This window comes from Ahaetulla prasina, chromosome 1 (assembly GCF_028640845.1).
Source record: "Ahaetulla prasina isolate Xishuangbanna chromosome 1, ASM2864084v1, whole genome shotgun sequence".
Lineage (NCBI taxonomy): Eukaryota > Metazoa > Chordata > Lepidosauria > Squamata > Colubridae > Ahaetulla > Ahaetulla prasina.
Genome location: NC_080539.1, coordinates 374629898 through 374642258, shown reverse-complemented (window position 1 = coordinate 374642258; position 12361 = coordinate 374629898). Strand labels below are relative to the sequence as shown.

Below are 12361 nucleotides of genomic sequence, written 5' to 3'. Positions count from 1 at the left end.
GGCTGACTCTGCAAACCGCTTAGAGAGGGTTGTAAAGCACTGTAAAGCAGTATATAAGTCTAAGTGCTAGTGCTTGTGCTATTATTTGAATTAGAAAGGCATGGTTTGAGATTGGTGTGACCCACGCCCAAGTGGGTAGTAATAAACTTAGTTCTTGGAAAAAACAAACTTTATTCGAACAGCTGGGAATTACTTCATTCCCAGAGTCGTTCAACTCAAAGTAAAACAAATGCCTCAGCTGGATTCATTAACTTCTTTATATACATAATAACAGATAAATATTAGACAAGATATGGAAGGGTATGGAAATTTAAAAAAAGGAAAAATATAAATTATAGATATCTGCAGACGATTTAGTCTTAATTCTGGAAGATCCACAAGAAACAATCATACTGCCGTCATTCCCTTTTGAAGATCCTGGAAAAGATTTATCAGGCAACGAATCAGTGAACACCTAGAGGGAAGCAAAGTTATAACTAGATGTGTTTGTCAAAAACATATTATGCCAAAGAAATCTTAATGCATTCTTTGATAAAATGACTAAATTAGTGGACCAGCAAAATGTTGTGGGTGTAGTATGCTAGGACCTCAGTAAAGCATTTGACAAAGTAGACCACTACCTACTACTTGATAAGAGATCCATCATCAGATGGATTTGTAATTGGCTGATACATCACATTCAACATTTAGTCCTCAATGGAACTACATCAGAGGGAAGTATGCAGTTGGAGACCTCTTTCCTTGGGTCCAGCACTCTCTGACATCATCATCAATGATTTAGATGAGGGAATAGATGGAGAACTCATCAGATTTGCAGATGACAACAAGCTAGTGGGAATAGCCAACACTTTAGAAGATAGGCTCAAGATCCAGAAGGATCTTGAGAGACTTGAACACTGGGCCTATCCAAAAAATGGCAAGATACTTCTTTCTCTTTTCCCTTCACCATTTCCCCACTATTTTCATTTTCATTTTATATTTTGATAAGTTCATTAAGATTATAGTTTAAAAAAGAAGGGCATTTGTGTGATACAAAGGGAACCATCCCTCTTCAGCATCTTACAATACTGGAACGAGCTTCCCCCAGGACTTCGTCAACTTCCTGACCTTCAAACTTTCCGCCGCGAGCTTAAGACACATCTATTTATTTGCGCAGGACTGGACTAGAATTTTTTAAATTTTATATCTGGTTTTAATGGGGTTTTATTATTTATATTTCTATTTTAAATATTTGGCCTTATTTAATAAGTTTTTTAAATTGTTGTTTTATTCTGTATGTTTTATTTGGCTGTAAACCGCCCTGAGTCCCTAGGGAGATAGGGCGGTATAAAAGTGCGAACAAATAAATAAATAAATAAATAAATAAATAAATAAATAAATAAATAAATAAATAAATAAATAAATAAATAAATAATAAATAGTAGCAATGTGTTTTGGCCTCCAAACCAGTGGAGGGCCCCATTAGATTGTCAGAGAGCACATCTGTTGGGTGTTTATGACTGGGGACGCAAAGAGGGGCGATCCTTTGGTGGATGGACAGTCATGTCTCCTCTGTGATCCACAACCAAACTAGTCATCTTGCCCTCAATCCTCTGTCAGCTGGACTTTGTATTCCCTTCTAACACTAGAAGCTCTGGGTCTCCCAGCCTGTTGTCCAATTATATCCTGATGCTTTTTTCTGATTGTTTTCCAGCTGGAGAACCGTGCAGTTCCTCATTTCCTTTTTCATGGCATTGGCCATCCTTTACGATGTGAGTACCAACTTTCTCTACTTCTGTTGGTCATTGTGAAAAAAAAACTTGATGATTTTTTTTTAATTTGAATTTATATCCCGCCCTTCTCCGAAGACTCAGGGCGGCTTACATTGTGTTAAGCAATAGTCTTCATCCATTTGTATATTATATACAATGTCAACTTTTATTGCCCCCAACAATCTGGGTCCTCATTTTACCTACCTTATAAAGGATGAAAGGCTGAGTCAACCTTGGGCCTGGTGGGACTTGAACTTGCAGTAATTGCAAGCAGCTGTGTTAATAACAGACTGCTTAGTCTGTTGAGCCACCAGAGGCCCATGATGTGTAATGCAGGTATTGACCACGGGTGAAATGCTACCAGTTCGGACAAGTTTGCCTGAACCAGTAGTAATAAAAGCTACCAATTCGGGTGAACTGGTAGTAAAAAATATGCTACCAGTTCGGACGAACCGGTATTTCCGACAATCAGCTGTGCCGCACGATTTATATTCGTTAGAAAGCAGGATAAATCACATGGCAAAACTGTTTTTCCTCCCCTCGCTGTTCTACTTACCTTAGAAAAGGCTTCTTAATCCTCCTTTTTCAGCGCTTTGTGGTAGTGCCTGTGGTGTGCATGCGTGCAAAACATGTGTTTGGCGCACACCGCGCATGCATGTCCACAGCAAACCAGTAGCGAAGTGAACTGGTAGTAGACTTCAGAGTATTTCACCCCTGGTATTGACCTTCTCTGCCTCCCACCTCCTAATGTTTAACATGTTTAACATGTTTGATTAGCAAAAAAGGGTCTATTTTTCAACTCTTTCCAATATCTTAGTGATTACAGTTGCTTTGTGGTCTCCCTTCCCTTTCATTGTCCCCTTCATGTCAGATCTAAAGAAGTTTTGGTGGGCTGGTATGATGTCATTCCTAATGAATGGTGTCTTCTTGCAGAAACCCTGGTTCCGGAATGTCCGCGAATGTTTCGATGGGTACCCACTGCAGGTAAGGCATCAGGAGACATTCGAATGACCATTTCAATGGAAAAATGTGCAGGGGGATTTGAGCTGGTGAGCTGCATTGCTAACCAGCCGAATTACACACTTTCACTAACTGAACTAACCAGCTCAAATCCCCCTGCAACTCAGACTAATCTGAGCACAACCAAGCCCTCACCCAAATATGACACACCCCCAGCCAATCAGAGCACAAAAAAAACCCCATCCAATCAGAGCACAGCCAAGCTCCCACCCAATCAGTTCAAACCCCCACTAGCAGTTAAAAGGAAGAAACAGCTGCGAGCACACATTGCTCCCAGAAGCACGAAGCTGAAACCTGAAGATGACGAATGAGACTTCATTGAAACGTCGCCAAGACATTTCCAATTTTATGCGGGAGAAAACCCGAATAACCAAAGACCTACATACAAACACCCGCAAAAACCTCAGAAAACAAATTATACACACACACACACACACACACACACACACACACACACACACACATAAATTGGAATGAATGGCCTTCCTGACTAAATGTAATTAAGCATAGCTCATAACTAAGCATAGCTCATAAAATCATCTGCTACAATGTCCTACCTGACAATGACTACTTCAGCTTCAACCACAACAATACACGAGCACACAATAGATACAAACTTAAACAAGCACCTGAAGGCAAAAAGAAATAGGTCCAGGGGCTCTCTAGGATAGTATTTCTCAAACTTGACAACTTTAAGACATGTGGACTTCAATTCCTAGAATTCTCCAACCACCATGAACACAATGCTAGGATATTGTCTTACTTTGGAAGCTGAGAATTGGGATTACATGACACCATTTGTCCGTTTATGCCTTGCAGCCTCCCCAGCCGATCCTTTTGGGTTACTATCTCCTGCAGTTCTCCACCTACTGTTCCATGATCATTACAATTCCTTTTGACGTCAAACAGAAGGTGAGTGAGCTCTGGCAGAAGAGATGTAGTCCAGCTGGTCAGGAAACCCCAGTCAGATTCCAGAAGGAAATCTGTGTCTTCCTTTTGGTGCACTACCAGCATTTATGTGGAAGCCCATCTGGCCAATGCAGCTCAGGTAGTTCATTTGAAAACTCCACAGTCGATCAAAAGAAGAAGAAAAATAAAACAAAACAAAACAAAGCAAGGGTGCTAGGTTGGTGCATCTTATAATAATAATAACAGAGTTGGAAGGGACCTTGGAGGTCTTCTAGTCCAACCCCCTGCCCAGGCAGGAAATCCTACATCATTTCAGACAAATCGTTATCCAACATTTTCTTAAAAATTTCCAGTGTTGGAGCATTTACAACTTCTGCAGGCAAGTCGTTCCACTTACCAATTTTTCTAACTGTCAGGAAATTTCTCCTTAGTTGTAAGGTTGCTTCTTTCCTTGATCAGTTTCCACCCATCTTAAGATGCAAAACTATATGCTACAAAATTTCTCGTTGATATGATATTTGAATACACCATAGGACAACAATTTTTGAACCAGGGTGCCTCAAATGGGCTAACTTATGGAATGCACCCCAAATATGGCAGCAATGATCTTGTGCCTGCTTCAGAGCTCCTGGCTGTTGCTGCACTGCTGTGCTGCTACTGAGATTTTATGATCTTCATTTTCAATTTTCTGTGACAGTTTCCCAGCCACTCTCACAATCCCTTTCTACCTTCCTCCACCAGCAGCAGCCATATACCTGTTTCCTGGGAAGGGGAAGGGGAAGGGGAAGGGGAAGGGGAAGGGGAAGGGAGGGAGGGAGGGAGGGAGGGAGGAAGAATTTCTAATACTCTTCACAAGATTCTCAAAGGTAAGAAAGTATTTTTGAAACAATGACTTAACAGGGCACAATTATCTAATTCCACTCAAAGCCCCTTCCTCATAATGGAATGTATGGGCCCCCCTGGGGAGCTACAAAATCAATAGCTCAGTTGTCTCCTCTTCTTGCAGGACTTTAGTATGACAATGACCCACCATGTGATCACTATCGTACTCTCTAGCTTCTCCTATTGCCTCAATTTCATCCGAATCGGTTCAGTTATCATGTTCCTACACGATGCTTCCGATATTCTACTGTATGTAAGTCAATGCTCAGGAACCTTCTTATTCTATCCTAAAATGTTCAAAAAGAATCCATTATTTCCGTTCTTTTTTTTTTTTTTAAAAAACCCCACTCATCCATGTTTTTTGGAAGGAGGAAATAAATCTAGAAAAGAGGGGCCTCTGGTGGCTCAACAGACTAAGCAGTCTGTTATTAACACAGCTGCTTGCAATTATTGCAAGTCCAAGTCCCACCAGGCCCAAGGTTGACTCAGCCTTCCATCCTTTATAAGGTAGGTAAAATGAGGATCCAGATTGTTGGGGGGGCAATAAGTTGACTTTTTATATAAATATACAAATAGGATGAAGACTGTTGCTAACATAGTGTAAGCCACCCTGAGTCTTCGGAGAAGGGCGGGATATAAATTCAAATTAAAAAAAAGAATTTATACTAGCCTTCTCTTGCCCGTACTCTGCTAGATGTGTTGGGACCAGCTAAATAATTGCTGCCTTAGTCCCAATCTGAAAGGCTTCTTTGAAGGTTGAGAAAATAGAAAATGAAAATAATAATTCAGAGAAAGAAGCAGCATGAAAAGAAAATGCGGCTGAAATTGTTTCAAATTTTCGATATCCAGTTTTGAGTTTGAAAGCATGTTTGTTCTGTATTCAACACAAAATGTTTGGAAATGAGCTAACGCCCACTTGTGGGATACTAAGATATTCCCATCAGGCTTTGGTTGCAAGCTGGTCTTCATCCAGGTTTCTCTTTAGCATTTTCATATTCTGCAAACTACAATTCCTAGGATCCCACCGGGAGATAGAATGCGGGTGCTGCAGCTTAAACCCACAAAAATTTGCCATCGTACTATGAAAGTTGAGTGTTCTCACAACAGGAGCCTCAAAGGTGCTTTTTCAAGAGGCAACTGGACTTTCTGGTTTTTCTTTGAAGACATTTCGCTTCTCATCCAAGAATCTTTTTCAACTCTGATTGTATGGTGGGGAATGGAAGAATTTACACTCCTTGCACTCAGCTGGTCATTTGCGTTCTTTTAGTGAGTCGTTAAGCTCTCCTGGAGGTTTATCTGTGTCCTCAGGATCATCTGAGTGGTGCAAATGGGTGTGGAGACTTCTTGGCTGCAACCAAGTGATTCAACCTCCAAGTGGCCTCAACGACTCACTAAAAGAATGCAAATGACCAGCTGTCTGAAAGGGGTATAAATCCTTCCACCCCACTATCCGGTCAGAGCTAAAGAAGCTTCTTGGATGAGAAGCAAAACATCTTCTATAATAGCACTACTATTAATCGTTTCATAGTTCCCATCACCAATCTCTTTCCACTTATGACTGTATGACTATAACTTGTTGCTGGCAATCCTTATGATTTATATTGATATATTGATCATCAATTGTGTTGTAAATGTTGTACCTTGATGAACGTATCTTTTCTTTTATGTACACTGAGAGCATATGCACCAAGACAAATTCCTTGTGTGTCCAATCACACTTGGCCAATAAAAATTCTATTCTATTCTATTCTATTCTATTCAAAGTCCAGTTGCCTCTTGAAAAGGAACCTTTGGGACAGCCATGACCTGGATGATTGAGAATCTCCATAGGTATCAACAATATCTACTTCTTCTTCTCTCTTTTTCCCCAGAGTGCAAAGATGTTTAACTACCTGAAGTGGCGGAAAACCTGCAACACACTCTTTGTCATTTTCTCAGTGCTATTCCTCTTTTTTCGTGGCATCGTTTTTCCTTACAAGTACGTTTCAGGAATGCATGAAATAAGGGCAGGAATTTGACAACACAATTACAATGACATTTCCCCTCACATCTTGGGACATCTTTTTTATATTGTGATGACCAAAACTGGATGCAGTATTCCAAGAGTGGCTGTACTAAGGCTTCGTTACTATCTCTTCACAAAGCCTTAGTACAGCCATACTTGGAAGATGGCAACCAGTTTTAGTCACCACAATATAAACAAGATTGTCATGCCCCCATCAGAGTCTGAATCTGAGACAGAAGATGAACAGCTGAGAGTGGGAGAGTGGCTCCGTCGGCTGTGGAGGAAACTGGGGAAGGGCAATGTCAGGCTGGGCAGAGCAGTGGAGAGAGAGAACAAGGGAGAGGGGGTTCACATGAAGACCAAGGCCCACCCCCCTCCTCATCCTAGGGCGCGCAGGGAAGAATGCAGAAGAGAGCAACGTGGGTTGCGTGGCTTACGAGGAAGGAAAGGGCCCCGATTCCCTTCACAAAGCACACCTGGGGATGGAGTTTAAAGGAGAGGGGCATTTGTCGGGAACAAACACTGAATTCATCTAGTGTTGAGAGTTGTGGCCTGCATTCCTGGCGTTCCTCCTGACTGTTTGAATTGGTGCCCTGCTTCTGTGTGGTTATCTTGCCTTGCTGGAATTATTGCCGTGATTCACTTCTGGGACTCATTATCTTGTCCTGCTGGAGTGGTTGATTGCAGTCATTCCACTTACAGTGTTTGGACTGGAGCATCTGCAGTCAGAGGCTGCTGCAGGTTTGTGGGAGAGCTTATCTCCAGGCCAGAGAGTAAATAGGACATTGGGGGCAACGTTGGTGCTAATAAATAATAAAGGGACTCATACCAGTTCTCTAGCTGTGTTGCCTTTGTGACACGCGCTGGATCGTCACAGAGATGTTGAGATTCTGGAAAGAGTGCAGAGAAGAGGAAGAAGAATGACTAGGGGGCTGGAGGTTAAAACAAATGAAGAACAGTTGCAGAAATTGGGTATGTGTAGCCTAGAGAATAGAAGGACTAGAGGTGACATGATAGCAGTCTTCCAATATTTGAGGGGCTCCTACAGCGACGGGGGTCGGAGAGTCAAACTATTTTGAAAGCACCGAAAGGCAAGACAAGAAACGATGGATGGAAACTAACTGAGAAGACAAGCATCCTAGAACTAAGGAGAAATGACTTAACAGTGAAAGCAATCAACCGATGGAATAGCTTGCTTTCCGAAGTTATGGGTGCTCCATCATTGGAGGCTTTCAAGAAGAGACTGGATGGCCATTTGTCTGAAATGGTATAGAATCTCCTGTTCGAGCAAGGGTTGGGCTAGATGACCCCCCAAGCAGTGGTGGGATTCAAATAATTCAACAACCGATTCTCTGCCCTAATGATTTCTTCCAACAAGCAGTTCACCAAACTGCTCAGAAAGTTAACAACCGGTTCTCCCAAAGTGGTGCAAACTGGCTGAATCCCACCACTGCCCCTAAGGTACCTTCCAAGTCTTTTATTCTATGTTCTCTCTCAGCTTGTAACTGCTATAAACAAGTTAGAACCTGCATGTAACCCATCGAACTTCCAGAGTTGGGAGGCCACATCCATCTGTTGTTCTCTATTAAAGTACTTCAGTTTTAATCAATTTTGGCTAAAGCCGTTCAGATCATCTGTTCTTGTTTTGAAACCCAAATGAATAACCTGAATTCCTAACCGGATTGATTATATCAGCCTTGAAAACTACTGAAGAGATTCTTTTTTCTTTTTCCATCCCCTCAAGGGTTCTCTACAACACATATTACTATTTGGCGGAGGTCCACCAGCCTTATTTTGGCTACTACTTCTTCAATGCCTTCCTGATGGTTCTGTACCTTCTCGATGTTTTGTGGTCTTGCATAATCATCCTCATGATTTATAGGTTCCTGATCCATGGCAAGGTAAGGGCAGAAATTGGGTACTTGTGAATTGGGCACTCAGCACTCGGGAAGGTGGAGGGAGAAGACCACCAATGACTTTCATTTTTTTTTTTATTAAAAAAGTTTTACAACAATTGAATTTTTCCCCCTCCCCCCCTCCCTCCTAAACCCCCCTCCCCCCCCCGGACTTCCCGGAGCAAACACAAGGTATAGTTCCTTAAACAAAACAGTCATACATTAAACTTTTTAAAATCTAACACAATTATAATCTTTCTCTCTCACATAACCTGACTTCTTCCATTAAAATCAAAAATAACATCCTTCATTCAAAAGCAATCCGAAATTTCTTAATCCGATATCTATTTTGAATATAATCAATCCAGTTCTTCTGACCACCAATGACTTTCATTTAACCCTGCTCCACTTTCATTTTCATTCCGTGTCAGTTTTTCTAGAGTCTCAACATCTTTTTTATAGTGTGGTGACCAAAACTGGATGCAATATTCTAGGTGTGGTCTTACTAAGGCTTTATAGAGTGGTATTAGTACCTCACTTGATCTTGATTGTATCCCTCTGTTAATGCAATTTAGGATTGCATTGGCTTTTTTGGCTGCCGCTGCACACGGCCGGCTCATATTTAGCTGGTTGTCCACTAAAAGTCCAAGATCCGTCTCACAGTCACTGCTATTAAGCCTGGTTTCACCCAGTTTATATGTGTACTTTTGATTTTTCTTACCTAAGTGTAGGGTTTTACTTTTTTCTACATTGAATTTCATTTCGTTAGATCGGCCCCAGTGTTCAAGTCTGTCAAGTTCCATCTGGATCTTGAGCCTATCTTCTAGGGTGTTGGCTATTCCTGCCAGCTTAGTACCATGTGCAAATTTGGTAAGTTCCCCTTCTATTCTCTCATCTAAGTCGTTTATGAAGATATTGAAGAGTACTGGGCCTAAGACAGAACCTTGTGGTACCTTGTGGTACCTTGTGGTACAGAACCTTGTGGTACCTTGTGCTTACTTCTCTCCATGTAGACTTAGACCATTAAGGACTACTTGTTGAATATGATTTGTCAGCCAGTTGTGAATCCAACTGGTGGTCAAGCTATCTATCCCACTTTTGTCTAGCATACAAAGAAGTAGGTTGTGGTCTACTTTGTCAAATGCCTTGCTGAAGTCTAAGTATATTATATCCACAGTATTTCGCTGGTCTACTAATTTAGTCACTCTGTTGAAGAATGAAATAAGATTGGTTTGGCATCATCTGTTTTTAACAAACCCTGCTAACTGCTAGTTGTTACTTTACTTGTTTCTAGGTGTTGGCAGAGCTGTTTTTTAATTATCTTTTCAGTATCTTCTCGGGTATTGATGTTAGCTGACTGGTCTATAGTTTTCTGGGGGTTTTTTTCCCCTCCTTTTTTGAAGATGGGAACCACATCAGCTCTTTTCCAGTCCTCTGGTAGTTCCCCGGTGTTCCAGGATATTTGAAAGATGTGGTGCAATGGTTCTGACATGACATCTGCCAGCTTCTTTAGAACTCTGGGATGTAATCCATCAGGTCCTGGTGATTTGTATTCATCTAGATCAGACAGGTGTTCTCTTACTATTTTTTTTTGGCTTATTTTAACTTTTATTTATCTTCTTCTCATAGTTCCCATCACCAATCTCTTTCCATTTATGACTGTATGACTATAACTTGTTGCTGACAATCCTTATGATTTATATTGATATATTGACCATCAATTGTGTTGTAAATGTTGTACCTTGATGAACGTATCTTTTCTTTTATGTACACTGAGAGCATCTGCACCAAGACAAATTCCTTGTGTGTCCAATCACACTTGGCCAATAAAATTCTATTCTATTCTATTCTATTCTATTCTATTCTATTCTATTATTACCAGTCTGTTTTTTCCTCCTTTTTTGAAGATGGGAACCACATCAGCTCTTTTCCAGTCCTCTGGTAGTTCCCCGGTGTTCCAGGATATTTGAAAGATGTGGTGCAATGGTTCTGACATGACATCTGCCAGCTTCTTTAGAACTCTGGGATGTAATCCATCAGGTCCTGGTGATTTGTATTCATCTAGATCAGACAGGTGTTCTCTTACTATTTTTTTTTTGGCTTATTTTAACTTTTATTTATCTTCTTCTCATAGTTCCCATCACCAATCTCTTTCCATTTATGACTGTATGACTATAACTTGTTGCTGACAATCCTTATGATTTATATTGATATATTGACCATCAATTGTGTTGTAAATGTTGTACCTTGATGAACGTATCTTTTCTTTTATGTACACTGAGAGCATCTGCACCAAGACAAATTCCTTGTGTGTCCAATCACACTTGGCCAATAAAAATTCTATTCTATTCTATTCTATTCTATTCTATTCTATTCTATTCTATTATTACCAGTCTGTTTTTTACAGTTACGTTTCTGGTAGGTTGGGCTATAGTTTCTTTTTGCGTGAAGACCGATGCAAAGAATGAGTTAAACTTAAGCAGCTCTGCTTTCTCTCTTTTGCCTGTTACTTCCTTGCCGACTTCTCTCTTTAGTGGACCGACTTTTTGCTTGATTTTTTTTTTATTTATTTGTCACAACAGTATATATAAGCATAAGCATGAAATAACTATACGATATATAAGCATATATATAAGCATAAGTATGTAATAACTATACGAAATTGGATACAATCAAAGGGAACATTAGGACAGGAACGGTAGGCACGTTGGTGCTCTTATGCACGCCCCTTACTCTTACTCTTAGGAATGGGGTGAGGTCAATAGTAGATAGTTTTTGGTTAAAGCTTTGGGGAAAATGGCAGAAAGCAAAGAGGAACTAAAGACCCTCTTGATGCAGGTGAAGGAGGAGAGTGCAAAAGTTGGCTTGAAACTCAACATTAAGAAAACTAAGATCATGGCATCCAGCCCTCTTAATTCCTGGCAGATAGATGGGGAGGAAATGGAGGTAGTGACAGATTTTATTTTCCTGGGCTCCAAGATCACCACAGATGGGGACTGCAGCCAAGGAATTAAAAGACGCCGAAGGAAAAACGCTTTTAAAAGTAAAAAAAAAAAACCTCTGATGATCGCGCGGCTCAGCTCTGCCTGCAGGGGGAAGTGGGGTGGGGCAGGGATTTTTGCTACCGGTTCTCTGAACCACCCTCCGCCATTGCTACCGGATCAAACCGGGAGCATTTCACCCCTAGGGCAGGGCCAGTCAGAATTTTTACTACCGGTTCTCCAAACTATTCAAAGTTTCCACTACCGGTTGTCCAGAATTGATCAGTACCTGCTGAAACCCACCTCTGATGCTGCACCATCTCAATTGCAGGTCCCTCTTGCAATTTTGTTATGGAGGGCCACCCACCTTTGTTTTCATGATACAAAATGGGCCCCCCAAATATACAATCCAGACACTGGGTCCTAGAGAACACCAGAGCTTCAGTAGAGGAGAATGACCGTGGGTTGGGTTTTTGAAGAGATATCAAAGGTAAGGTGGATATCTCAACCTTGCAGGGGGTTCAAACCCTCATGCCTCTTAAACATTTTTTTAATTAGTTTTTTTATTAATTACATTTCTTAATGCTTAATACACATCTTGTTATCTGGGTGTTTAATTTGCTTAACAATATATACGGCGTTCTTAATCACTATCTCTTTTTTTCCAACCACTGATAAAATGGATTCCATTATTTGATAATATTCTGTATCATCTTCCTGTTTTATTTTTAATGTCAGTTTGTCCGTTTCTGCACATTGTAGTGTCTTCTTAATGATTTCTTCATCTCGTGGTGTTTCTTCATTTTTCCAGCATTGCGCAAGTACGATCCTCACTGCTGTCAAGATGTGTAATATTAAATACATAGTTTTCTTATCAACTTTACCTGATATTATACCTAATAAAAATAGTTCAGGTTT

The 12361-nt window shown here is 40.7% G+C and overlaps 1 protein-coding gene across 1 annotated transcript in view; it reads left to right on the top strand.

Moving 5' to 3' along the window:
• The window catches only part of LOC131188403 (ceramide synthase 4-like), a 61339-nt gene that overhangs the window by 46290 nt on the left and 2688 nt on the right, over positions 1–12361 (top strand). Inside the window, exons 5-10 of the mRNA XM_058163656.1 lie at positions 1694–1751; positions 2685–2735; positions 3591–3683; positions 4687–4815; positions 6434–6540; positions 8312–8468. Coding sequence (XP_058019639.1) covers positions 1694–1751; positions 2685–2735; positions 3591–3683; positions 4687–4815; positions 6434–6540; positions 8312–8468 — 595 coding nt within the window. The remainder of the gene's footprint in view (positions 1–1693; positions 1752–2684; positions 2736–3590; positions 3684–4686; positions 4816–6433; positions 6541–8311; positions 8469–12361) is intronic.